This window comes from Ziziphus jujuba, chromosome 6 (assembly GCF_031755915.1).
Source record: "Ziziphus jujuba cultivar Dongzao chromosome 6, ASM3175591v1".
Lineage (NCBI taxonomy): Eukaryota > Viridiplantae > Streptophyta > Magnoliopsida > Rosales > Rhamnaceae > Ziziphus > Ziziphus jujuba.
Window position 1 is genome coordinate 26,489,612 of NC_083384.1, and position 27,983 is coordinate 26,517,594.

General features: G+C 33.8%; 4 protein-coding genes across 6 annotated transcripts; 1 reads left to right on the forward strand and 3 right to left on the reverse strand.

Moving 5' to 3' along the window:
• Positions 1-4,622: 4,622 nt before the first annotated feature.
• On the reverse strand, positions 4,623-6,710 carry LOC107430016 (probable (S)-N-methylcoclaurine 3'-hydroxylase isozyme 2). Its single transcript, XM_048464398.2, has 2 exons — positions 5,611-6,710; positions 4,623-5,382 (listed from the first exon to the last, which is right to left on the reverse strand). The coding sequence occupies exons 1-2, from the start codon at positions 6,259-6,261 to the stop codon at positions 4,777-4,779; spliced, it is 1,257 nt and encodes a 418-aa protein (XP_048320355.1). The 5' UTR covers positions 6,262-6,710; the 3' UTR covers positions 4,623-4,776.
• A 779-nt stretch (positions 6,711-7,489) lies between these two features.
• LOC107430006 (scarecrow-like protein 28) lies at positions 7,490-11,135 on the reverse strand. The gene has a single exon (XM_016040786.4). It carries the CDS (start codon positions 9,915-9,917, stop codon positions 7,890-7,892), a length of 2,028 nt encoding a protein of 675 aa, XP_015896272.3. The 5' UTR covers positions 9,918-11,135; the 3' UTR covers positions 7,490-7,889.
• Positions 11,136-12,842: 1,707 nt separating this feature from the next.
• LOC107430015 (plant UBX domain-containing protein 8) lies at positions 12,843-18,222 on the reverse strand. Its single transcript, XM_016040796.4, has 11 exons — positions 17,953-18,222; positions 16,617-16,687; positions 15,909-16,491; positions 15,715-15,798; positions 15,524-15,639; positions 15,171-15,390; positions 14,836-15,036; positions 14,622-14,753; positions 13,808-13,951; positions 13,660-13,716; positions 12,843-13,456 (listed from the first exon to the last, which is right to left on the reverse strand). The coding sequence occupies exons 1-11, from the start codon at positions 18,034-18,036 to the stop codon at positions 13,349-13,351; spliced, it is 1,800 nt and encodes a 599-aa protein (XP_015896282.2). The 5' UTR covers positions 18,037-18,222; the 3' UTR covers positions 12,843-13,348.
• A 3,255-nt stretch (positions 18,223-21,477) lies between these two features.
• On the forward strand, positions 21,478-27,184 carry LOC107430012 (uncharacterized). 3 transcript variants are annotated; one of them, XM_016040791.4, is made up of 14 exons: positions 21,478-21,784; positions 21,888-21,935; positions 22,074-22,134; positions 22,422-22,454; positions 22,636-22,760; positions 23,040-23,192; positions 23,729-23,805; positions 23,933-24,198; positions 24,675-24,731; positions 24,812-24,980; positions 25,897-25,954; positions 26,038-26,123; positions 26,200-26,256; positions 26,665-27,184. In XM_016040791.4, the coding sequence occupies exons 1-14, from the start codon at positions 21,640-21,642 to the stop codon at positions 26,758-26,760; spliced, it is 1,431 nt and encodes a 476-aa protein (XP_015896277.2). In that variant the 5' UTR covers positions 21,478-21,639; the 3' UTR covers positions 26,761-27,184. The 3 variants fall into 3 exon arrangements, with proteins under 3 accessions (XP_015896277.2, XP_015896279.2, XP_015896278.2); XM_016040793.4 differs by having other exon boundaries at positions 21,480-21,784; positions 23,061-23,192; XM_016040792.4 differs by having other exon boundaries at positions 21,482-21,784; positions 23,058-23,192.
• The last annotated feature ends 799 nt before the right edge of the window (positions 27,185-27,983 follow it).

Here is a 27,983-nt window from a genome sequence, read left to right on the forward strand (position 1 = left end):
AAGGAAAATTTGTATGAAAAAGGAGGAAGAGAATAGTGGTTTGCTTTGTGAGTCTAGTTTCAAACATGATTCTCATCAGCCCCATGTGAAATTTTTGCAAGCTAAACTTGGTATACCAATCATCAATTTAAAGGGGTGATGATGTTTTGAGGTATGTATCTCTTTCAGGCATTATTTTTTGTATGTTTGATTGATAATTAAAATTGAGGCTACAATATTAGTGACTCGCGGGTTCTTCAATCAGAATCGTAAACTATCAAGGCTTTTATTATTAGACATTGATTGTGTTAAAATGCTAAGATTTAAAAATGCATTTAAATTTACAAATCTAAAGAAATATAAAATTTTAAAAGAGCAAAATAAACTTTATATTACTTAGGGAAATATTGTCCTTGCTCCTGGATCTTTTACGAACGATATAAACTTCAAATATATTTTAAATCTTAACCTTTAAAACAATCTAAAAACTAATAAAATAGATTCTAATGTCTTTTCATCAATAACAATGGTGATGAGAATTTCTACAATATTTATAGTAGTTAATGATAGCCAACCAACTTGGTTCTCTAATTCAATATTTAAGAGCTACTACCTAGTTGGATTATATATTTCACCGAATCCTAGCCAATCAACTTCTTTCCCTCATTCATTATTTAAGAGCCATTAGCTAAGTGGGATTATATATTTCACCAAACACATTTGAAAAATGTGCGAAAGATCCAAATTTTAGCTTCTTAGGTTTTTGCAAATGAAGTAGCATCTAACCTTATACTAGCATTCCTTTCCTTAATTATAGCTCCCTATAGAAATTCTTAGTGGGTAATGGCGAATTGTCTAAAATAGATTTTCTAATAGATTAGGTTAAAAAGAAAACTTCATTGGTTTTTTGTCCATGATGCCATAGAAGACAGGTTCCATCCATAGGCATTTAATGCCACTTTTTATTAATTACCAATTTTATCCTTTTGATATGAGAAAAAGTAATGAGTCTTTTAATTTTCCATAGTGCCTCTTTGGTCCATTATTTTACATTCTTCACCCACTCATTATTTTGTTAAAAATAAAATAAAACTTTTTTATTAACTTTCTTGTGGATTAAAATTTTTTTTTTCTTTTTAAAGCTTAAAATAAAAATTCATTGAAATCAAAAGGATATGCCAAACAAAAAACCTTGACTCAGAAAACTTTCTAAGATAGTCATACAATCAACAAGCGAGGATGGCAATCAACTTGAATCCACAGATCCATTGACATAGTGGGTTGCCGCCCACTGACACACAGTGTGGGTAATTTATTAGCCCGTTTATGGACCGAAACAAAATTTAAATTTGCAAAGTTTGATATATACAAACATACGTCATTAAAAAAGATTTTAAAGGCCCAATGAAATGGGCTTTTGTTTTTCCTATTTAATGCTTTAATCACTGTAAGGGTGTCTAACTCAAATTGTACATTTGACCAACCATGTGTATAAGCCACCTACATGGCCTTCCAGATTGCTTCCAACTCAGCACTTTAAGAATTGAAACTTTTGTTTTGAAAGCATGAATATACAGAACCTTTCCTCTATCATCACGAGCTACCATAGCCAAGTCCGAATTTAACTTTATGGTTTCCGCAGGTGGGCATCTTCAGCCGAGTGTGTTCAACTCACTAGAGCCCACTTGTCCCTCTCTATCCTTCCCTTCTTGTTTTTGTGCCTCAATCAGTTCTTTGAATCTGCTCCTTATCTCTAACGGTGAAAGGTCTACATTCATGACATTTCATTCATGGTACACTTTGTTTTTGAGCCACCATAGATGCTTTAGGGTGATGGCACTGAAAAAAATAATAATAATAATATTTCTTATCTTCTAATGGACTAGGAAAAGAAGATCGTTGTATCCCAACAAGTCCCATCTAATGCCCAATGGGCTAGCAAACAAGAGTCTCCTTGCCACTTCACATTGGAAGAACACAAGTATTTCGTTCTCGGCACAATGACACCCATGGACACAAATTGTCTACATCAACTCCTTTGTCCACAAAGTTCGAAAGCATGGGAAAACCTAAATTGGCAAGTTTTTGTACTGGATCAGAGACTTAGAGTCCGAGCCTCTCTTCGTCTTCCTCTGAGAGGAACTCTTATACGATGGTCGGAGGTTCACAGCCAAGAACCATGAGTTCGGAAACCGTCTTCTTCGCAAAAAACCTACACTTTGGAGCCAACTTGTAGGTGCTCTTCTCTATTACTGTCATTACCCATTTTTCGTTGCATGTGGTTGGAGGACAAAGCAAACAAGGAAGCTAGGGAAAATTTTCCAATACTGCTGGAGTTCTCACAATTCAATGCAACGTCCATTTAATAGTTGACATGTGTATTAACTTGTCCAACTCATAAACGGTTCTTTTATTTTCCGTATGCATGTTTTAACTCTGTTTTTCTCAGTTTTGATGCCGTTCTCCTTCTCAAAGACACTACTTCTACTCCAACAATTTTCAAACTCACAAATCAAGAACGAATCTTATCGGGAAAAAAAAAAAAAAAAAAAAAAAAAGAAAAAAGATTAAATTGGATAACCAAATTCTACAATTTCTTCGAGAAAACGCTGCAACTCAAATTTTTTGGTTTGCCCCATCAAAATTACAAAGAGAAACTTTGGCATATTTTCCACCAGAGAAAAACAACCTTCACTTCCATAAAAAAAAATCCAAAATTATTTAATATTTTTCTATGCATCAAATTACACACCCAAAAGAAAAGTTAAAAAATAAAAAGCTTTTTTTTTTCTTTTTTTTTTTTTTTTTTGCCTGAAAAAATAAGAAGCCTTTAGAATGTTTAAGTCACTTTATTTTGAAAAAAAAAAAAATCACAATTTCAAGGTAAATCATTCACAAAAGTAAAACCCAATAACAAAGGATGGTTGTAACACTTGCATCACATGCAAAGGTTTCTTACCCTCACCAAAGCTCTTCTTGCTCTGCCTCAGCCCTTTTGTTTCTATCTTTAATTTTTGTATATCTCAGTAAACAGCTTGCAAGTGGATTCTCTTCCCCTTTTCCTATTATCTTCCCGATACCAACCCCATAAAATATTTTTGTTTTTGTCTTTTTTTTTTTAACTCTTCATGATGTTCTAACAATTAAGTTACAATCGGTCTTTTCTTTTTGTCATTCCTTCTATGCCTCCTTAGCTATACTAAATTGAGACATAGTGTTCTATTTTATTACAAAATTTGCCATTCGTTTGGTGGCGTGAAGCACGTGAACACTCATTAGCCCGGACAAAACACGGTCAAGGTGGTCCCCCCTATATATATATATATATATATATATACGTTTAGGGTCTTCACCAATTAATGTGAGACTTTATTATTCTCTGAGACAAATAATATGCCAAACTGATGCCAAAAGACAGACTAAAACCAGGTATGCTATTGGTTTACCCAACTATCTTGTTTGTGCGGCAAACCTATAATAATTCTTTGGCTGGTCTTTAATTCAACAAAACCATTAGTAGACCATCTTAATGATTATGTGTGTAACATGGAAATTAACCCAAGGAGAGATTTTTTTAAGTTTTCTGTCACTGCGGTGATGATGATAATGAGCCCCACAGGGCAGAGAAAGACGATGTTTTTGTTTGCCATTTAAAGGAATATTGCCTTTCATATTTGGGCATGGAAATGGAAATGGGCCTGCTGGGTAGTGATGGGTATTTGGATATTAGACCAAGTTTTGAAATGCTTGAAGATCATCAAGAACAACAGGAAAGATAGAATGAGAAAGGAGCAGGAGAAGATTTATTAGTTTTTTATGTATTTGTCATTCACAATAATGCAATTTGATATGTGAATTTCATAATTAAGCTCCAATTATTTATGAAACTTTTCAAGTGAAAAAGTTTGGTTTCTGAACCATCATTTTGGAATGCAATGCAGGAAGGTGATTTATATCTATGTCTATCACAATCTTGAGTGATTTTGAGATGCTAAATCATCATCCACTTTACTGTATAGTAAAAATATCCATTTGCTTTGTTTTATTACGGAAAAACATGCATATCTCATATCTTATAATATAAAATGCTCGCCATCTTCACCCTCAACTACTTAGTAAATTGCCCAAAGGAATTCTGTGATCTGTATCCCACCTAGATTTTCTACTAGATAATTAGGCCAAACAAAGCTTTTGCTTTACTCATCTGTTTTCATGGAGAACATTACTGTTTTTACCATGTGAAATTAGACTTAAGTTGGACTGCCAACAGCAATGATGGAAAGACAGAAATAACAAATCATGAACTAGGTAGAAATTGAAATATATTTGGTATTATTGTTTCTAATTTGTTAAGTGTAGTTTTTCTACTTTAAAATTAAGTTGAGAAGACAAAGTTTGTTGATAAAGGGATGACATGGACAACTATGTAGTTGTTAAAAAGTTAAATGTGTAAATCTTGTTTTTAGAGTCAGCATTATTTGTTTTAGGTTTTTGGATTTACTTAACCCTTGATGCTAGTGCTATTTAAAAAGTCTAGAAGGTTCTTTATATTACGATAAAATCTAATTCATTTTACTATTCTCATATGAGGTCCTGGACTTAAAAGTCTGATTTTCAAAACAATCTCTGAAGCTGCATCAGGATTTGCAAATCAGAAAACATATTATGTAGAGTGTTCATTACATATGAATATTGAAGCTTCATGCAATAGCTTACCTTGCTTTCCTTTGTTCTTCATGCGTGCTTGGTGGTCTCTGTAGCTTCTGTATGCACCCAACAGAAGCTTTAGATCTTCACTTAAAATTTAGTTTTCGGAATGAGGACACGAGGCTCTTCTTTCACCATATCAATACTAAATTTCTCTGTCATATCCAAGTCCTTTGGATCCTTTCCATGTGGAAGCGACCAATCAAAGAAATGAATAAGGGAGGCAATAATCAATGAAACATGCATGGAAGCCATTGTTAAGCCAGGGCAAATTCTCCTCCCTGAACCAAAAGTTATGAATTCGAAGTCGTTCCCTTTGAAATTCAAGCTCGAGTTGAGAAATCTTTCTGGTTTGAACTCTAATGGATCTTTCCAGTAATTGACGTCCCTTCCAATGGCCCAAAGGTTAACTAGAATCATTGAGTCCTTGGGAATGGTGTAGGTCATAACTTGGCATGACTCAACTGCCCGATGAGGGATGAGAAGTGGCACAGGAGGGTAAAACCTCAAGGCTTCTTTAATACAAGCTTGAAGGTATGTTAAATTGGCTACATGGGATTCTGTTATAGAATTGTGTTTGATTTCTGTAGCAAGTTCATCTTCAACAATCTTCAAGCATCTTGGATTCCTAATTAGTTCTGCCATAGTCCACTCAATCACCCAGCTGCTAGTGTCTGTGCCAGCAATAAATAACTCCTGTAAATGCATTCATGTCTCTTTAGTCCAACCATTTTATCACCATGTCAATATGACCAAGCATAATCAATATCAATCACATTTCTAGACAAAGTCCAATGACAAAGTTTACAATTCCTCTTGGAATCCCTTGCCTCAAATAAAAATAATAATAACATATATAAACAATATATAGAATACACATATAATCACAATATATTTTTTTATCAGAGGTAGAAGACATTATACCTGAAATAGCAGATTCACTTGATCTTCGGGACAGCCTTTTTTGATGATGGCATCAAGAAAATCTTGATGGTTTGGAGCAATAACAATTTCTCTGTTCTCCTTCCTATCTTTGATGATTGTCTTCCACATCTCACTGCTCCTTTGATGGAGTTCCATACCCTTCTTTCTTAATCTTTGCAGATCTAATGGAGCCAATAATGGATAAATATCGAATATATTTGGAATAGAAGCCAGATCCGAAATATTCCTCAAAATCCGATTAATTTCCCCAGTATGAACACTCTCATCTTCCAAGTTTACAAGATCTCTTGAGACCATAATATTACTAAGCATATTAAGCACAACAGCAGAAACTACATCTCTAATTCTAACCACCTTCCCTTCCATTTTACCTATAAATTCCAACATTTCCTTCACCTTTTTCTCTCTTATACAAGCTTGACTACTTATTGCTTTGCTTGAGAATAGCTCTTCTCGACAAAGGGTCCTCAAGTTCCTCCAGAATTCATTGCACTCTAGAGACCACCCAAGTGAAAATCTGTTGAGTTCTAAACTCTTAGCTGCCAAAACTTGAGGAACTTGTCGTCCAGATAAATTCCGGTCATGTATCCTGAGAATTTCCATTGCAGCAGACGGCGATGAGCCTACCATTAGTAGTTGGTTTCCAAATTGAGTGAGATGAGAGGGCCATAGGTTTCAGCAAGGCGTGAGAGAGAGACGTAAGGTTTTGTTCCTATTTGAATAATATTGCCTATAACTGGCCATGGAAATGGACCAGGTGGAAGTGATGAGGATTTGAACACAGACCAAGTTTTGAAGTGACTGATCAGGACGATGAACAGAACATGTAGAATAAGGAGGAGGAGGAGGCAAAAATTAGTTTCTTCCGAGACAAATGAAGTTTGAGACATAGTTTTCATGATCCCAATCTCAAAGTGAAATTGGTAACTGAATCAGAAACTTAAAGGGTGATTGCCAACAGGTACTAGAAAGGTGGTCGGCCGGTTATGTTTAAGATTGTGTAACTTTCATAAAATATTTATATTAATATATATACTTAATAGTCATGAAATTACTTTATGACTAAGTTATGCCTATGGCGTTACCCAAAAAAAAAAAAAAAAAGGTAGACAACTATAGTTGCATCATATAAGGTTTTCAGCCACACGCCTCTGTCAGTTTTGGATAATGTTCTTAGAATTTTCAAAAAAATACAAAAACACCCTATTATGATTCATTTTTGTTGCCATAAAAAAATTTTTTTTTTTGGGGCACATTTTTTGAATTTTTCACCTGAGCAAAAGGGGTGACATTGCTTGGTTTTGTTAAGACTTAACAGCATCATGCATATCAATTTAAAATCTTAAAGATCTTCTCCAACCACTGCTTTCCTTAATTAAATACCATGCAAAAGAAATTCCCAGCGTATATTTTCTATCCAACCTAAATTATTCTAGTTGAAAATTTTGGCCAAATAAACCTTTACTTTACTCAGCTTTTGTCATCTGAAGCTCAACTGTTCACCTATCATCTCCCTTCTCATAGAGAAATAGCAGTGGTATTGTATACTGTTTTTCAAGAAAGCCTCCCTTATTATCTTAATGAAAACTTGATTATAAGTGCATTTAAGCACTTCTTTATATGGTTGAAGTTCTGCAATTTCTTTTTCCCTCTTTTCTGTTCTCTCTATTTTGCTGTGAAAATAGCTCAGGCAAGAGGAAAATATATAGAGGTTTAGAACTTCGTCATATACTTCACTATTCATGTCCTATGCTGATTCAGTTTACAAGCTTAAAGCCATTTCATAAACTAAGAAAAAAATATATAACTACATGATACTCTTAAGTAAAGTGAAGAGAACTAAATAAACCAACACAAATCAATAAAACCATTTCATATATAACATTCAAATTTTCAACTAGGTGATAACATAACAATACTACAAAGAATATCATCTTAATACAGAAAGAATCAAAGAATAAACACAAATTTGACTCCAAATACTAGTGCCTGAAAAAAAAAAATTCCTAAGAACTTGGCCTGCAAAGAATTGAAATTAGTATTTTGACCTAGTGTATTCATACAAATGGATCTGACACTATGAGGACTGACTGACTGACCTTATCTGCAAGAAAAGAATGAAAGAATAATATGACAGATTTCCCTACCTACAAAGAATTCTGTATCCCTTTTTTTCCTTTTTTTTTTTTCTTTTTTCCTCTGTATGCAACAACAACGGAAAGGAATTGTGATGGTATCTGTGAAGAAAAGAACAGCTATCAACTTGGTTGAGAAAAAGATGATGAAGTGCCTGCCACATCAACTGGTGCCCATGCTGACACAGTAAACAGAGGTTGATCTAGCCAACCTAGGGTAAGTCCCTCTCCGTCTTGCCCTTGCTTCTTGACATTATAATTCTCACCGGAGTACATCTTCAACAGCAACTGACTCTGAATCAATTCCCTCTCACTAATCCTAATGCAGTGAAACCCTCCTTGTTCCATCAACCTTCTCCACTTTTCAAAACTTTCATGCCTTTCTAACCTGTCGCTTCCTTCGCAGGCAACAATATTCCTTATCTCCCTCGCAAACATCTCCTCTACTTTGATCCTGGCTGGACTATCCAATGGAAGGCTTAAATCAATGGAATCAAATATGGCAGAATAGTATTTCAACGAGTTGGAAACTCTTGCTTCCAACCTGGGGTCGTTGTGTTCTGCTTCTTGTTCTGCCATAAGAACTATAGTGGGGTTCGTGCTTCGAATCAGTCCCAAAAAATCCCTCAGGCTTCCTCCATTCCCATCATAAAGAGTCTTGTGCAGTTGGAAAACACAATTCACAGCAACACTCTCGTGCTCCTTGACATGAAGCATCCAAAGCCTCACATCTTCCAATCTGTCCACAACCGGGTGGAACTCGAAAGGCAGGTTTAGTGCCTCAGCAAATCCGGCTAGTCTATCTCCTGTTTCGTTTAGCTCTTGCTTGGACTCACCTATGCCAGTGATTCTAACATGGCTTGGAGGATTAGTCCTAGAAGCTAAACTCTGGAACAAACTAGGCCATTGCAATCCTTGCTTAATGTCGAAATCTATAATGTGAACCCTGTCTTTCCCTTCAAAAGCTCTCAGCAATATCTCATTCGAAGTGAAATGAAGAAACTTTAGAATTGGGCTCACCTGGTTTAGAAGCCTCAATGCAGAGCCAGAATCATCATCCATTCGATCAAACTCCCGAGGAGTTGTAATGTGAAAAATATGAGGCCAAAGCCTGGTGACTCGCAGAGCTAAAGCTTCAGTATAGTAAGCAATAAGCCTGCTCAAAGGTGTTCCTCCTCTAGGAGAAGCAAGCTCCCCCAGTTTAGCTATAAAATGGTTAACCAACGGAATATTCTTCGACCCAATTGCTTCCAAACATGATGTTAGCAAACTTACAAGCTCAATCCCTTGATGGTCTACAGGGATGTCCTCCTCCCCTGCCTCTACTCCAGAACCTCCATGTGGGTCGTAAGGATGCGTAGACCCATTACCCACTTCATGTTCAGGGACTGCTTCACTGAGCCTCAAGGCCAAGTTTTGGCTTTCGGAGGACGAACTGGATGGAGAAGCTTCCTTTACCTGCCTGTGGCTTGTCTCACCAACCTTCTCACCCAGATCAGTGATCTCAGTAACAACTGATTCCACCCAAGGATTGTTTGACAATGGCAATGGAGGAGAAATCACTTCCCCAGGAACCAAACAGACCCTCTCTTCATCCCCTGAACATGTCAAAGAGAAAGGAACTTGAGGAGGGTTAAAACCAGGCTGAAACCAAAAATTCCCAGCACCCAATTGGCCTAAACTCAAACTATCACCCCCTTTATGAAAATCATCATCGTTGGCTTTTCCATTATCACTGCTACCCCTTTTCCTCTTGGCTCTGTTTATGAAGGACTCGTCCACCTGCTCTGCAAACCTCTTCAAACTCTTTCCTCTCTCCCAAAACTCCTCCTTGATCTCCTTCCTTGCTTCGGCGAATGCTGTCTGAGGACTCGGTGGCGGCGCTGTTGTTGCCAATGGTGGCAGCCGGATATTCTGCTTCAGGGAACAACTGCTGGTCTTTGATTCGATAGGTTTCTCCACCGAAAGTCCTACCGGCCTAATGGATTGTGACCGGGCGGTGTCTTTCCGAGGAAAACCACATGGCAAGTCCAATCTCTGTGTGCTCATTGAAGGCAACTGGAAATGGCAAGCTTGGAACTGTGCGGGTGCTTCACTCCTCAATCTATGCCTTGGCGATAGCAATGTGGAACTAGAACACCCAGCCAACATTTCTCTCTATAACCTTCCAATTTTCTTTCTTTTGTTTTTTAATTGAACTACAATTCACCCACCCTGTTTTTGCTAGCTTTATCTTTTCTCTCCCTAGTTCTTTCTCTTTTTTTCTACAGCTTTTGGATGATGATAAAATCTGTAGTGTTTGTTATTTTGTATTAAAATTCTTTATTTCTATAAAACCTTTTGAATGAAAATTTGAAGAGAGAAACCCAGAGAGATAGACTATTTTGTGAGTGTGTGAAAAAAAATAAATAAATAAACAAACAAACAATAGGAATCCGATGAATAATGGAGAAACAAATCAAAAGAAAAAAATAAAATAAAATAGGTTTACAAGCTTGTGTGTGTTCCTATATGCGTGCAAAGAAAGAACAGAATATGCAAACCCCACCCCCAAAAGAATGAAAGAATTTGGAAACTAATAGACCTACAATAGTAAGATCATCGGATTCCGAAATATTCAAAAGAAATTCATTGGAAAAGGCTATGATTTTTCTTCACAAAGGAGCTAACACAACGAATGGAAGTATAGAAATGTACATGCTCAAACTGGAAGCTGAAACACCCAGCAATTTTCAGACCCAAACCGGCAAAAGAAGAATCCATCAAGTCCACCATGGCTGAAAACTTGAATCCGAAGCAAAACCCGGATAAACCCAGGTCCAGAAAAACGAAAACCCTTTTCAAACTTGCATGCAAAGAAAACCAAATCGATAATCAACAACAAACAGACAAATAAAAAACCTCCCTCAGAAACTCACTCACTGCCCAAAGAAACCAAAAATCAAACAAGAACTGTGCTTTATATACTGACCCTTTTTTTTTTTTTTTTTTTTCCTTCTCAATTTTTTCCCTCACTACTCCACCGCCTTTCCTACTCTACTACTACCACTTCCATGGCTGTCACGATCACTGCTTTTCTCTGGGTCTCCCTTCTTCTTCTTCTTCTTCTTCTTCTTCTTCTTTTTTTTTTTTTGGTCTTCTGGGTTCAGTGACTGATTTGATTTACCAGCATTGAAAAAAATGATGGCAGAGTGAAAAGGAAGTTCAAGAAGAGTCTTAAGGGAACAGGATTTGTTTGCCGTGTGATTGTTATCGAACGGTGAAAAACAGAGGAGGATGTGACCGTTGGAGGCTGTCGGTGAAATATGACCGTTGGAAGAGAGAGAGAGAGAGAGAGAAAGAGAGAGGAGGGAGTTGGTGTACGGAGTTTTTTTTTCTTTTCTTTTCTTTTTTGTTTTTTTTTTTTTTTTTGGCTTTTGGAGGATGTGAATCTCTGTAGAATTCACGTGGGATGCACGTGCTGTCCCTTCCTTCCTTTCTTTCCTGCTGTTTTCCGTTTTACTTGACCGTTGGGTATTTTTTATTTTTTATTTTTTTTTTAATTATTACTATTGTGATTTGTATTTTTTATTTTATTTATTTGTTTTTTGGGCCTAAATTTTTGGATCATTAACTTCCTTAACTTCTTCTTAATGTCCTCTCCTAATTATTATTTTTTCCTTTTTTTGTTTTTGTGGGACACGTGCCGCATAGCAAGCCGCCATTACAGTCATGTTTGTTATATTACATTTTTTCTCTCTTTTTTCCCAACAAAATATAAAGAAAAATATATTATAAAATTATTTGCTGATGTCGAAATAATGTACGGAAGTTAAAATTATTATTATAATTAACAAAAAGTGAAAAAAGGGTGAAAGAAAAAAGAGAAAAGCGAAAAAGAAGATTTATTTTCAGTTGAGAAGCTTGAAATTTTTTGAATTTAAAAAGTTTGCTAAATTAAATGCATGTAATATGAAAATGTGAAATGAAATAATATTGAATACCTTTAACAAGATTGGTAATACTTACAAGATAAGATTTAAGCAAATATATATATATATACTTAAAAGTTAAGAATACACAAGATAAGATTTAAGCAAAAAGGAAAAAAAAAAAATAAATACTCAAAAGTTAAGAATACAAACCCTGCTTTTTTTTTTCTTCTTTTTTTTTTTTTTTTTGGAAGAATATAAACCCTGCTAAGTACTTTAAATTGGAAATTTGGTAAAAAAAAAAAAAAAAAAGGAAAGTGAAAAAAGTGAAAGTGTAAAAAAAATAAAAAATAAACAATAGGATGACGTTTTCAGGAGTAACGTTACTTAAGGAGGCATGATGTACATTACAATGATACATTGAAAAAGTAGAGTAATTTTATTTATTTATTTTTGGTGGGGGTGAATACAGTAGAGTAAGCTGGATTTTAACCCAAACTATGTATATCTATATGAATATGCTAGAAACCATTATGAAATTGCTGCCAAAGCTGCGACAACACCAAGATTCCTCGACAAAAAGTAAATTTCAGAGTACCCTTAACAATGAAGGTTTTTTTTTTTTTTTTTTTAATTAACAATTAAGCTTTTTTATGAGTCTAAGAAAATAATGCCAACCATCACCAAATAATAAAGTTTTTTTTTTTTTTTCTTCTTATGTTTTTTGGGCAATAACCAGAATAATAAGTTCCTCCATCAATTATGCCAAATCCAAATCATCCTATTGAATAGTGGTGGAGGTGACAGAAATGTTAAATTCACCAACCATTCACTCATCTTTATACCATTTGAAAATACCATATCCAAAGTTTTTCATTTGTATTAATTATGATTATTAAACTAACACTTTGAAAGTAGTAAGCTTAATAAATGACTAGCAAATATAAAATATGTTGTAATATCAAACTATTACTAATATTGGTAAATGCTAGTTTTATTATTATTGAAGATATTATGCTTAAATGGCAAGCGCATATAAACTATACGATAATATCAACTATTACTAATAATATTGAAAATTGTTAATTTCATTATTATTTATGGTATTAAGCTCATATGACTAGCAAATATAAACTATGCAGTAATATCAACTATTACTAATATCCAAGATCGCTAATTTCATTATTATTGAACAATATGGATAAAAATTTAAGTATAATAGTCAAGTGGCAACTGTTAATATTCCTTCAAAACAAAACAAATTGAAAAACCAAGGATTGTAATGTTCCTGTCAGGCTGACAGAAAATACATCCACTGCAAACATCTTCACAAATGCTAGAAAATAGGCAAGCCGCATAATTTAAAGTAGGTCATGCAGCTTACGCTGAAATGCACTAGTACAGATCTTTAATAAGCAACCTCATCTTAAAACCATAAATATATATACAAAACGTCCCCACGTATTAAAAACGGCATTTAATAGAAAATTCAAATTGACCATTATTGTTGGCTGTGCTTTGGATTTGATCCTGCTCATATATTCCCAAATTCCATGTATTCCATCCAAATAGTCAAAGCCAAATGACATCCAGTACTTTCATGTGATATTATATCTTACTAAATTAAAATGTTGAAGAGAGTATATCTCTACAATTATGGAGTATCATCTACTAAATCAACTCCAGATACAAGGCTTCCTGTTTGCTGGTCAACCCAAGTTCATTTAGGGTCAAACCACTCTCTCCATCCTCAAAAGCACGCCTTGGATATGGCCTCACCTGTTCCAGTATGACAGTTTAGCAAAGTAAATCGCAGATAATCTAAAGTTTTAGTAAATTTTATGGCGCACATATGCAGCCTGTGCACTTTTTAATCTAGACTGACAAAATTAACTGTATCATCAGAAAAATTTGCACAAAGTGGCAACAAGAGATTTACTCAAACATCATCAAGTGCATAAAAATTTTAATACTTTACTCACCAATCTGTATGAGCCAGGTTTGACCCCTCTACCAATGTCTATAAAGTCAAAAAGTGACTGCAAACAAAATTATAATCATGTTTAGGACCCTTTAGGTCAAGCAGAGCAGATATAAGGAGTAACGATTATTTCTTCCGAATAAAGTTACCTGCAGCTTATCAGACTTAACAAATCGACGACCACGGCGACTTCCATCAGGCATTCGCACCAAAAGGTTTATAGCATTCTCATCATCTGATGCCGGTTCCTGAGGTAGAGTAGCTTCCTTTGCTGCAAGTTTTCTCTCCAATTCCTGTCAATAACAATATAAGAAATTCTGGAGCAAATATAATGCCATCACCATAAAAGAAATTTCAAGGTCTTACTATCAATGAAATGTAGGAAATAACCATTATCCATCAACAATTAATAATTAAAAACAGTACGAAAATGCTAATGACATGAACTAGATCAAGATTCTTGAAATTTATTACTCTGAATCCATGTTTAGGACATTGTTACATAAAAATCCTTCTATATTCCAACTGATTTATTTTTTGAGTTAGGACTTCCAATTCAATCTTAATGGTGAATTAAATGCACAAAAGTATGGTTTTACCATAAAAATACAAAGGTAATTATAAAAAAATAATAATAATAAAACTTCATAGTAGCTAGAAATGATTTAAAAGAAAAAAAAAAATGAAGAAGAAGAGGATAATATCTAAGTAAAAGGAGAAAAAAATCCAAGTTTACGAAAGATCAATCTGTTTTGGCATTTCTATAACTTTCTAGAGGTCAATAATTTAATATTAAATGTATTAACAGTTTCTGATTTCAGAGGGCATACAAGATAGTGATTATTTTACAGTACTTATCATGAAAAAGTACATTACATCCTACACAGGTAGGCAGTTCCAATAACCAATTTCACATAATCCAGCACTATTATAACAAGACTCTTATATACCACTTAATTATACCTGCTCCTCCTCCAATCTCCTACGAGATTCTTCCTCCTTCTGTCTTTCTTCTTCACGACGAGCGTCAGCCTCCTCAATAGCCTTCAATTCTTTTTCTCTGTCAGCTTGCAGAGCTGCAAGAAATTCATCATCCTACATGCATATATTATTAGGAGAAGTTTAGTCACATGAATTTGATCGCCTGAAATTCAATTATTTTATCCAGACAGTACACCTGTTGTTCACGTATCAATCGCTGAGCTGCCAGAGATGGTGATGGAGGACGAGGTATAGGCCAAGAATGAGTACTCTCAGGTCGAATGAATTGATGGGGTGCATAAGGGAAACGATACCCAGTTCCTTCAGGAATTCCACCAAACATTGCAGCCTCAAGCATGACCGCTTCATCATGCTCCTCAGAAGAAATGCCTCCCCACTTCAGTTTGGTAAAGAAAAAAGTTCAAAGTTATGATGGCATGAAAAATACAATAAAAAAGAAAAATGATCTTTTAATTGGAAAAACTTATTTTCATGTCACACTGAACTAAATTACTAATGCGAAGAGAATACCTCAGCAGAAGGGAAGGCATCGCCATTGTGCTGTGAATGATTACCCCTATTCAGCTGTCTAGGGCTAGATGGTGGGCTAACCTCAAGGTCCTCAATAACCTCGACCTCTTTGGAGGATTCCACGGAACCAGAAGATACACGTCTAGACTGGTGCCTAACAAGAGGCTGCTCTTCCAAATCATCAGTGTCATCTTGAATAAATGAGGTTCCTGCTTCCAACCTAGATAGACCCATTGTATTATCATAAGATATTTTGCCTCCAAAACTAGAGAACAAGCATTTGTGTACAATCATGTCATAAAAAAAACCTGAGACGTGTCTATGACAATTTTGTAGCATTATAAGAAGTGTACCTTCCATTTGTCGCGCTTAAATTACCCAGCTCCACTTCTGCTGGTGCAGAAGTTCCTTCTTTTGGTGCTCCATAGCTCCCTCCCTGCACACGCAATGCTTTCTCTTGCTCTACTGTCTGGACTCAGATCATGTTAAATAATACCAATATAGTACCAATAACTAAAAACAAAACAATAAAAGAACAACGCACCTTCAGCGATAATGAAACTGCATGTGCAAGTTCAGCATCCTCTAAGTGAGGTTGTCTTTGTTGAGGCCCAGGATGAGTCAAGTCCTTCATCAAGATCAAAATAAGTAAATAACTAAGGCATCTACTTATTAGAAGCATCCAACAAAGAGGAAGTCCACCACTTCACACCAAATGTGAGGATAATTGGAACATACATTTTGTGCACTGAATTGCTGAATTGGATTGCTTTCCTCAACCTCCCGTTTTGAAGCCTCAATGGCAGCTCGAATCATCTCTTCTTCAATGTCATTGTTATAGTTTGGTAAGTCATCGAACCTTGGAGCACTAGGTCCAATTTTCCGATCATGAGATCCATCAAGCAAAACATCTTCTTTTGGTTCACTCTGCTGCCTGGCTTGAGCAGTTGGGGCAGCTGGAACCTCATTTTCATCATCAATAATAACAGTCTCATTGATACTCGTGCTATGTGCATGTGCTGTTTCAGTGACATCCTCAATGACAGGACCATGGCCTGAATGACCAGATGGCTGACTTCCATCCTTGACCTCTATTGGGATCTCTCTCACCTCTCTTGGATGAGTTACAAAGGGTGCTCGGTTTGTAAAATCATCACCGCTTTGAAATATGTTTCTTCCAAAATTTGGATCAAGAAGATGAAACGGATTCACATTTCTAGCTGCAAATGGACGTGCCAGAGGACGTCCCCAAGGTTCAGGTTGACCTGGATCATCAATATCCATGAAATCACTGGGAGCAACAACAGATGTTTCACGCACACTGTGGAAGAAAGAATTTAGACAACAACGTCAGAAAGAAGCATGGAATGCTTAAAAATATAAATCAAACTATACATATATATACATATGTACATATTTTTAAGTCACTACAAATAAATTCCATACTTTGCCAAAGTATTTCTATCTCCTTCACTAAAATGTGCATTCACAGCTCCATTGAGATCACCGCCATGCTCCTGATTTGCAAATGAAAAGGTAACACAGAATCATCAAATTATACAAAATAACAAACTCTCACTATGTATATAAGTCAGGAGAGAGATAGAGACAGAGTAGTTAATTAAAGGTTGGAAAAAAAAAAAAAAAGCTAAGAGCTTTCTCATATCGAAGACACTTAATATTCAAGACACTCTGATCATAAGCTTAATAATTTACTTCTGAATGGTCTTACATACCAAAGAATCTGATAACAAAGAAACCAACGCATAACTAGGCATGAGTAGTTTAAAACAAAGCTCAAAGTGAGAAAGTTTTGTGAACAATGAGATTTGGTGCAGGCATAATAATAGTACAGATAATATTAAGAAGACCAACTATGCTCCAAGAGTTTCTTTCTCTCGAGAATGAGAACACACTGAAGGGCAAAAGAAGCAGAACAGGCAATAAGATTATAAATACAATATGTTAAAATGTCAGCTTAGCTATTATGATAACTAGCTACCATAAGTCCAGCATTTGAAGCACTGTCTCAATCATTACTCCCAAAAGAAAAAGTTGCAAATTTACAATGCTAGTAGAAGAGTATCACCGCATCCCAAATACAAGTCGATCACACCATTTTTAATTCAATATTTTCCTTCCGTCTCATCCTAACCCTCATTTCAAATTTCCGTACTATCCAACTAATATTCATGCAATTTTTACATCTCCCTTGATAAGGGAAAGACCCAGTTTTTCTTGACAGTAAGCCCTTGCTATTATATACGTGCCATCAACTTAGAAAAAGTACAAATTTTCAGCACAAGCAACCAATGACTAACAGCCACAAATGGCCAAAAAAAAAAAAATAATAATAATAATAATAATAATAAAAACAGAACTTTATACAATTTATTGATTTAGTTGAACATATCAAATTCTTTCATCACTCAAAAACACCAGCCAAGTAGTCGCTAAACTGACTGAATTACTTAAACATCAACTAGCATCTAAAAGCATACAATTTACATCCCAATAAACTAAGATAAATGCATACAATTCCATACAATCTTCAAACAATTAATACCACCAGAAAAATTCCCAATTCAATTCAATCACACAACGTACCAGAACCCTAACCACACACCGATAGCAACATTAACCAGTTGCGATTCCTAAAGCATATATGTAAATAAAAATAAATAAATAAATAAATAAATTCAATTGCTAACCCTTCAAAAAACAAAAAAGAAAAAGAAAAAAAACCCTTGAAAATCGAATAGGGAAATCAAAATAATAATACCTCGAGCTTTTGCACGGCGATTGCTTCCGATACACCGGTGATGCTCATGAAGGTCTCGATTGCTTCCTGATTAGGCCTTGCCATTGAAGAATTCACAACAGAATAAACTGCGATTTTTCTCACTGTCTCGTTGATTTTTTCTTTGTTTTTTTTTTTTCCCGAAAATCAAAAGTGGAAACTTTAAATTTCTCTTGGGTTTCAAAAGAATTTCTCAGATAATTCGAAGAGATATTTGTGAAGAAAAATGCGGTGGCTTATATTATATATATATATATATATATATATATATGAAGAGAGAGAGAGAGAGAGAGAGAGAGAGAGAAGAGAAAAAGGGTATGTATGTATGTGTGCTTTTGGGTCTTCTCCAATCGGGTACGCCTCTTTGGAAGGTAACAAGGTGTCAAGTATCAGAGCAGGCAGTGTGGCATTTTGGCAAACTTGTTGTCTAAGTAGCTCCTTATAAATAATTAAAATAAATACAAATAAAGAGATTCTTTGCACTGCTATTTGGTTTTGTGGTGAGTTTGTAATTTTATTTCCCAATAAAAAAATAAAAAAAAAGTTGCAAATATATATAAAATTTTATGTTTATACAATTTCGATACATAGAGATATAAAATTTATGGAAAAACATACCATGTTAGCTGTTATATAGAGGGGGGAAAAAAAAAAAAAAGATTCAATCGATTTTCAAAAAGACATAGAATTAGCCACTAATAACAATTAATATTCGGTCCCAAATAAATTTTAAAGATTGCCATTTTTCTATTTAAATTTATTTAAAAAAATATTGAAATTATATGGATTAACACATATGAGCCAATATAGAAATCTCTTTGTATAAAATTATATGTTCTTGTAAGGATCTTTATCATATCAAATCCTTATATTCTTTTAATATTACAATTAGATTTTAAAAAGTTTTTTTCTTTATATATATATATTGAGATGTATATGAGAATTTGAAATAGGAATCACTGCAAGAAAATAGGAAAAATAACCAATGGACAAATATACCATTTGAGAAATCTAAAAGGGTTTATTTTTTTAAAATAAAAATCAATATATAATTTGTTCAATTATTAATTATCATGTTTACAATCATTTTGTAATTTCACTATTAGTGTGAAATAGCAAAACTCAAGATAACAATGGCAAAATGTCATACTAGCTTATACATTTTGTATTGAAGAGTTAAAAAGAGTTTTGAACATTTTGTGATACAACTTTATTTATTTATTTATTTTTGTTGTTGGATTTTTGGATTAGATTTTAGGCTTTGTTTGTAAAGTGTCAAAATTGAGAGGGAAATTGATTTTCGGAATTTAATTTTCTGGGATTTAATTTTCTGAAAATTAATTTTTCTCCTGATATATTTGGTAAATAATAGAAAAGTTGAAACTTATAAGTAATTAAATTTAATATTGTATAATAAATTAAAAATAAATATATATTTTAAAAATAATTTATAATTATTTTATTTGGAATTTTCAAAATAACATCATTATAGATAGGAACAACTTTTTCATATATTTTACTACATTGATGGAAATTTAATTCTTAAATCTATATTTTTTCATCTTATAATAAATATTCAAATAAAATAAAATTATCATTTGAAATTAGATCCCCACTAAATTTATTATTCTCCAAATATACCTAATGGTATAATTTTGAATAGGCTTTGTTTTTCATTCGAGTGTGCTAGCGTGTGAATGAAGTGGGTAGCCACATGCCCAACAACCCATGTACAATTGACATACAATTTCTAACCCAAAAGAAAAGCCACAATTTTGTATTTACATGGTGTTTTGCTTACGTTTTACTTTGAGTACAATTTTAAATCTTTATTTTTTAATTTGTATTTTTAAGTCTAAATTATGTTGACTTCAAAAAAAATAAAAAATGAAGTCTAAATTATTTTTTTCACTGGTCAATTTAAAATATTTAGTAAATCTAGTTTTATATATCAGATATAAATAAATAGTTTTATCTTTGTTCTTTATGATGACTATAAACTGTTAAAAACACTATTCCGGTCTTATAAGTAATTGTATTGCAAATATTAAATTAACAAATAAATATAAGTAATTGGTAAAAATAAAGGGAATCATGCACTTTTTTTTTTTGGTAACTTATTTTTCCCAAAAAAAAAAAACTTATATATAATAAACCACTTCCCCACAAATTACCCCCAAAAAAAAAAAAAAAAAAAACATTTCCCCAAAGAAAGGTCATGAAGGTCAATTGTGAAGGCAACAAATAAATTGACTTGGTACATAAATATAATGAGCGTGTCCCTTATTGACTATAGGAAAATGAGATTTTAGAATTTAGAGTTAAAATATGTGCTAAGCTTCATGTGTGACAAAGAATATTAAAGGTGAACGTGGAATAGATATAGCCAAGGGTCGGTCAAGCATGCTTCCAGAGACTTCTCCCTCCCAAATTGATAATTTAATTTAATTTAATTTAAGCACTCCCTTAATTTCCATTTTATCATATGATGAACAATCTTTTGAATTTATCTTGAATTCAATGAACAAGTTATAATTATTATTATTATTATTATTTGCATTTAACAAATTATCTTTGACTATATGTAAACTTGCAACACTTTTATGTATTTATAAGAAAAATTAGTTATTATCCTTTTACTTTATGAACTGGTATTATGACTTCATGCGCCAACTTAATAATTAGCCATGAAGTGATTAATTATTTTTAAACATTTATAGTATTATTAATTAGTGTTGGTAATCATATATCATTATTTTATTAGTAAGGTTAGCATTATTAAAATATCTATCAAATTAATTAACAAAAAGACAATCCTTAATTAATTTATTTTTATTTTTCTAATCCATTAAAATGTTCATTTATTAATATTTATATTTTATGGATATCTCAACCCATAATATTTTAATATGCATTATTGCTACTTTATTACTTTGTATTTAATTTCATATATGGCTTTTAAAGATTAATTTATAATATACTTTTAATTTTAAACCACACCTTCAAATGCTTACCACATGATGGAAACATGTTTTAAAATTATCAAAATCTCATATTTGAATACATTTTTTTTCTTAGTTATGAAAAAGGGACAAATTTAAAATTTAGATACAAATCTTGGCAATTTGGTATCTTTTGGAATAACCCCCAAATCCAAAGTTTGAGATCCTCATTCCCTAATTTAACCTTCTCCCACAAAAATATATATATATAGTCCGTGTATGATACGAACCACAATATTAGTATTAGTGATGGTTTTTTATAATATTGATGATAATTTTCTAAGAAACCATCGTTAATACTATAAAAAACCGTCACTAATACTGCGATCTTCATGTGAACCATCCTCACCATAGAATTTCTGTATATATATATATATATATATTTGCAATTTGCAATTTTTTTTTTTAATTACAAATTCTAGGTTTAGCATCCCAACAATGAAATCTAGGTTTTAGCTAGAAATATGTCGATGGCAAATTTTACAGTTATGGCCCTCATCTTTTCAAATAATGACAGTACAAGCAACAACAACAATACGAACCGTTTTGGTGCTCGGAAATCACATCCTCCTCCTCCCCCCCACCTCTCTGGTTTTGGTGAAACGCTGACCGAGCGCCACTGCTGGCTCTGTTCTCTGGAATCACAGAGCATCACAGAAAGAAGAAAATGGCGAAGAAGAAGAAAGAAGGAAGCTTTTGGATATGGGTAACAGCATCGATCATCTTCAGGCTCATTCTCATATATTTCCCAAGCAATCTCAATCTCTCTTCTCGCCCTGAAGTCTCTACTCCTCTCACAAGCCTTCGTCGCCGTATTCTTCCTCTCTCTCTCTCTAGCTCAGAAAGCTTCACTTCATGGCTATAATCAACTTTGCATTGATTAATTAATTTATTTGTTTTTGAATCTATTTTCAGTGGCTGAAGGGTACTGGTTAAAGCAGTCATCAGTGTCTCCTTATGCAGGTTTTCTTTTCTTTTTTTTTTTTTTTAATTTTTAATTCTTGGGTGAAAAATAGTGTTAAATTATACTAATTTTTTTTTTTTGGGGGTTATTATTACTATTTTGGGTTCTAAGAATTTTGCGTCGTGTTTAATTGACAGGATCTATGTACCACGGTTCTCCTTTATTGCTAGCTGTTCTTGGGCCACTCACAATCAAAAGGTGCCATAAAAGCTCGAAACTCTGTAGCTTAGTATTTATAGTGGGTTAATTTGCTTTAACTTGTTCTAGTTTTATATCTTAGAGCCTGATCTTTGGAATCAAAGAACCCAGATGCTAAATCCAATTCTTTGTTCTGTTTATATATCAAATCCTATTTTTGGCTTCCCTATCAAGTACATTCCCAAGCTGCCTCACACTGAGTTTAGCGTTCTTGAAATCTGAAGCTTGCTCTTTTTCATAGCACGAAATTTTTCTAACATTTTCTCTACAATTTAATTGCCGCACAGCATTGAAGGGCAGCCCAACAATCTTTTATACAGGTTAGACTAGTTTTCTCCCTTCTTTTACTTCTATGTTTCTTTTGATATTATTGCCTTAGTCTGTTTCTTGAATTCCCTAAAAGTAGGGGACAACTGACTTTTGTTTTTGGTTGTGCCACGTTTCTTCTCTTCTTCTTTTCTTATTTAACTTATGTTGATGTCAAAATCTGTTTGGATACAGTTTGGTATTTGTGATTGCAGATTTTATAAATGCATTACTTATTCGAGCTATTGGGCAGAAGCTTCAAATTACATATAGCAGGAGCTTGAAATCACTAGATCTTGATACAGTTTCAAAAAGCTCAGGTAATTATCACATATAAAGACCAATACCTGTTTGAGTTCTGATGCAGATAGGATGATTCAGTCTTTTATCAATGGTGTCAGCATGTATAAGAAGTAAAATTATGTATTGGTTGTGGCACTAAATGTATAAATTTTGATTAACTGGGACAGTTAGAAAATGGAAGTTTCTTGGATAGCCTATAGCAAATGTTTAATGGAAATTTTTGTATTGCCTCTTGGTTTCCCTCCCCACTTCATTCCTTTTCTCTACATCGCCCTTCACAAGCTAATAAATTACAGCATTTATGTTGGTTGCAGCAGCTCTTCCCTCTCGAGATATTGCTGCCCTCATTTACTTGTGGAATCCATTCACAATAGTTGCGTGTGTCGGCTTGTCAACATCCCCAATTGAAAACCTCGCAATCTTGTTGTCCATTTATGGAGCATGTTCAAGTAAGAAGCTAATAATGTGTTTAAGACTATATGGTAATTTTTTTGAAGTTTTGTTGAAATTGGTTAATCTACTCATGATATAACTCAAAATTATTATTCTAGCCAATATAATGGAGCTAAGAGATCTAGTTAACAAATAGGCTCCTGCTATAGCTGCAATCCGCTACCTTGTAACAAAAAAAGACAAATAAAATGAAAAAAAAAAAAAAAGAAAAAAGAAAAAATAAAAAAAAATCAAAATCAGAAGATACAAATCTCTTCTTATGGTGGTGAATATTTTTTTTTTATACTTCTCATTTTAGTGTTGATTTTCAATGTCTACTCTTTTATTTTTTATTTTTTTTATTTTTTATTTATTTTTTATTCGGAAACATGAGCAAATCTTTTATGATCATATTTCATTAGCCTTCTCATAATTACATTTATGTTCTGAAGGGATTAGCACTTGATGTACAAACAGATGAAGGATAGTTATCTTGTATTATTTTTAGTAATTATAATTTGCTGTTGAATGTAGTTCTTTTGATGAACCACAGGAATAGTTCCACTGGCAGCTTTTGGCTGGGTCATGGCAACACATCTGTCTCTTTACCCAGTGATTCTAATTGTTCCAGTATGTAGTTTTCAATTACCCATTGTATTTGATCCAACTGGGCTACATATTCTTTAGAATAACATAAGGAAGATTTTACAAATTTCCATTTTCATGCATGTAAGTAATCAATTTCACTTTTCCTCAGGTGATTCTTTTATTAGGATATGGTACAGATACTCCGCCTAGAAAGTTGTTGCTACAAAGGAGAGGTGGTAAACTTGAAGATAACCCCTCAAATGATAGTGATTTTCATCAAGGGCAAGCAATGAAAGAACCAGAACTAGCCATTGTGTTCTCTTGGAGACCCGTCAATCTTTTCTTATTGTGGATTATTATATGGTCACTCTATGTTTTAGTTCTATGTGGCATATATGTTAAACAGTATGGTGGTCTTAATGAGATGTTTAAAAGGTATCAGTTTAATATAACGGAATTTGTCTCTTGAATTGATTTTCCTGCTTCTTAATTTTTTATGTGTCACTATACATATACAATATAGGATGTGAGTGCATTACCTTTTTACAGTATTAGTAATAGATAGTTGACATATTATTTGGGAATTTGTGAAAGATCAAGTACTTTTGGTAAATGACAGCATCATGAAGTTCACAGTATGTGGAAAAAGTTAAATGCTTCTTAAAAGTCTTTTGTTCCATATGAAATGGGGTTGATTAAAGACTTTGTATAAGCATTGGCTGCACACGACAATGAATTTGGTAATGTAATAAAGAAGAAAGTTGTGTTAAAATTTTAAAGCTCATCTTATTCATGTAGAAAAATTTGGTCTTAGTCAATTTGAAGGAAAGTTCTAGCTGAAGGTTTATGTCTAATGCTGGTTGCTTAAATAATACATATTAACTCTTCCTGTATCTGACTGGTCTTTGCAGCACGTATGGGTTCATCCTCACCATGCAAGATTTATCTCCAAATATAGGTGTATTATGGTGAGCCAAAAATTTGTTGTTGGTGTAGAGATGTTCGAGTTGTGGTGCTAACTTGTTCATCATCTGTGCTTCTTCTGTAGGTACTTCTTTGCAGAAGTTTTTGATTTTTTCAGAAATTTTTTTCTGATTGTCTTCCACTTGAATATTATATTTATGATATTCCCATTGGCTATACGGCTGAACCACCGCCCTTGCTTTCTCGCATTTGTGTACATCACAATCTCTTCAATGCTCAAGTCTTATCCTTCTGTAAGTTCTTTCCTAACTTGCAGAAATTGTCTTTTTCACCAGGATCAACCATGGTGTGTAACAGATTGTCTTTCTATTATTTGTTTACGCATGACAAAAGATGATGCAAATTTCAAGATCTTAGATCTGGTCAAATTTGTAATACTAAAATAACTAGAGAGCCTGATGTAGAAAAGCTGATCTGTTTACTAATTTGATGGACCAACTGTCAATTTGAAGTTGGTGTAATCTATGTCTAAATTGGATAATTGTCTTAAGTTGGTGTAATCTTTGTCTAAGTTGGATAATTATCTTACATCTTTTACCCTTCAAGTTTTTTAAAAAGAAATAGTAATAATTAATAAGGAAAATTAAAATTCATGAAATTGAACTTTTCAAGGTGAAACTCCCTTGTAATTGGAACCTGATTCTCCACGTAGGTGTCTATAATTTTCTTGATATTGCTGCTTGTACTTTGAAATTTCATATATTATGTCACCCTCTAATTTTAGTATATTCCGGTCTTTCTCTGTCTATTGTCCTAAATGGAGTAACCACATACATAGTGGACATAATTGGCGAGACCAAAACTTCTTTAAATTATGTTTTAGGAGTTGTTCCTCATACATAGTGGACCTAATTGGCGAGACCAAAACTTCTTTAAATTATGTTTTAGGAGTTGTTTTTTCTTTTCTTGGTGACTAATTTGTTTTCAATTGCTGCTTCTGGTACTTGAAGCTTACAAGCTTCCATCTCAATTTCAAAATTTTCTAATCACATATGATAGAACCATCTTATTGATTAGCACTCCTGCCTGTTAATAATTGACTTGCTTATGAAATTATATGCTCTTTTGATTCTTATATTTTCACGTTTCTGGATTTATGAGTCGTTGGCAATCTGATTGGTTTTCCTTTGTTGGTTTGATTTTATTTAGGTGGGAGATTCAGCTCTATCATTGGGTTTGTTAGGATTGTTTGTTAATGAACTAGCAGGCAAGTTGGTTGATTCTATTTTGTTACTGTTGCATTCTGACATTGGTTGGCATCTTAAACTGTCTATCTTCCATGGCATGCAGAAATGCAGTTCTCCTTCTTCATCTTCTGTGTTTATGTTGGGGTTTCCCTCCTTAGCCCTGTGATGCACAACCTATGGATATGGAGGGTATGGCACTCTCTGAAGTTGATCTAAACGTTAGAGACATTGTTTTAGATTGTAACCCTTTTAACAAAATGTGCAGGGAACTGGAAATGCAAATTTCTACTATGCAACCGCCATGGCTTACGCCTGCTTGCAGGTTTGTTACTTTTAGTCAAGAGTTCCATTTTTTTTTTTTTAATATTAAATTGAGAGTTTTGGATCATTATAATCATAGCTTTTGGAGGGCCATAAAATGTTTGTTTTTTTCTCTTAAAATTTGATTTCAGAAAGTGTTACCGGAGCTATGCCAGTAACCTTCCCATAAGTCTTCGAATTGACATGGTTAACATGTGTAGATTAATGCGTTGCCTTCCAATCAAGTTATGCTCATTGTCAGCTTCAAGTTGACACATTTCAGGAATTATCTACCTGATAGTGCAAACACACTATTCTTGTTATTAATTCTTTGATACAACAGATTACTGATTGTCAACTGCTAGCATTGTATCAAATCTTTAGAATGCTTTAGCTTGATTCCTTTACTGATGCATGCCATTGCCTACAGATTATTTTGGTGGTTGAGAGTGTAAGTGCAATGCTCAATCATGATAGGAAGCTAAGAAAGCTCTCTTCTGCAAAGCTTCAGAACGTCAAATCTTGAGGACTTTGTGCAGCCATACAAGTTTGCTCTGATTATTTTGGCTACGCTTAATTGTTAAAAGTTCTACAGCTCCAAATACGCAGTTATGTGCTGCCTATGGCATTCTCTGACTAAAACACTCACAGTCGTTCAAGTTTGAAAGCCATTATACGGTTGTTTGGAAGGTCTACATTCTCTGAAATTCTTTCTCGATCAGCCGTTGGCTCTGCTTTCTCAATCAGCTTTTGGCAAAACTTTTTTAAGTTAAAATTCAGAGAATCTGTAATGACTAGTTAACTAACTGTGCCTCAGTATTTTTCGTTGCAACTCAGTATACTGGTCTAGAGAGGGAGTGACAGTGAGAAGAGAGAGAGAACCGAGTAAATATTGTAGTACACTGGATGTCAGATTTATAGCAAAGATGATTGATACAGTTTTCCATTTCCTCTTCTTGCTTTAATTTTCGATGGTTTTACTTTACTCATGGATTAGTAACTCTAGAACTCGTACCCTTCTGCTAGCAAGAAAAAACCAAGCACAATTTTTCGTCCGCAAAAGAACAAAAACTTGGTATAATGCAGCAGGGAAATTTACCAAACCCCGCATTGCATTTGGCAGATCCAGATCATCTTCTGGTTTCCAACTTATTTGTTTATCTTTCTGGTGTCATAAGTATAAGAAACAAATACCTGTGCGTTTGGGATTTATTTTCATTACCATTTCTTGGCATCGTCCAAGGAACAGAGACCAACCCATTTTCAACTTTTTGCAATTTTGAGTGTGTGTGTGTGTTTGTTTTTTAATAAACTTTTGCTATTAATTGATTATAGGATTTCCCTTTTTTTTTCTCCCATCCCATTTCATCATTCTAGACATCTAGGATAGGTGAGGACCAACATGGCTAGGTAGGTATCCATAATTAGTAAGCCGTAGGCAGTCAACTCATTGACTTTAGTGGGACACATTGGATCTTATTATAGTACCAGTCAGGTTTATTAATTACTTCCTAACTATAATTTTTATGCAAAATACAAATGCTTTTTGTCGGAATATCACTATACAGGTTAAAAAAATAACTAATAATGGAATGAAATTAACGGCTAATAATGGAATGAAATTAACGGCTATGTCACTACTAACCAGCAATTACCATTCCTATATATTTTTAGGGAGGGAAAAATTAAAGTTGTACCTAACCAGATCTTCATCCATGATATAGGGGTTCATTTCTTTTGTGATTGGAA

Bases quoted from the DNA above. Each gene is read 5' to 3' on its own strand.
- LOC107430016 (XM_048464398.2), bottom strand. From the start codon at position 6,261: ATGGTAGGCTCATCGCCGTCTGCTGCAATGGAAATTCTCAGGATACAT. The intron at 5,383-5,610 runs GTATAATGTCTT...ATGCATTTACAG, and splicing joins AAGTGAATCTGCTATTTCAG to GAGTTATTTATTGCTGGCAC.
- LOC107430006 (XM_016040786.4), bottom strand. From the start codon at position 9,917: ATGTTGGCTGGGTGTTCTAGTTCCACATTGCTATCGCCAAGGCATAGA.
- LOC107430015 (XM_016040796.4), bottom strand. From the start codon at position 18,036: ATGGCAAGGCCTAATCAGGAAGCAATCGAGACCTTCATGAGCATCACC. The intron at 15,037-15,170 runs GTATTCTCTTCG...ACCAAACTGAAG, and splicing joins ATGCCTTCCCTTCTGCTGAG to TGGGGAGGCATTTCTTCTGA. The intron at 13,717-13,807 runs GTAACTTTATTC...TTTTGTTTGCAG, and splicing joins TTAAGTCTGATAAGCTGCAG to TCACTTTTTGACTTTATAGA.
- LOC107430012 (XM_016040791.4), top strand. From the start codon at position 21,640: ATGGCGAAGAAGAAGAAAGAAGGAAGCTTTTGGATATGGGTAACAGCA. The intron at 23,806-23,932 runs GTATGTAGTTTT...ACTTTTCCTCAG, and splicing joins CAGTGATTCTAATTGTTCCA to GTGATTCTTTTATTAGGATA. The intron at 26,124-26,199 runs GTATGGCACTCT...CAAAATGTGCAG, and splicing joins ACAACCTATGGATATGGAGG to GGAACTGGAAATGCAAATTT.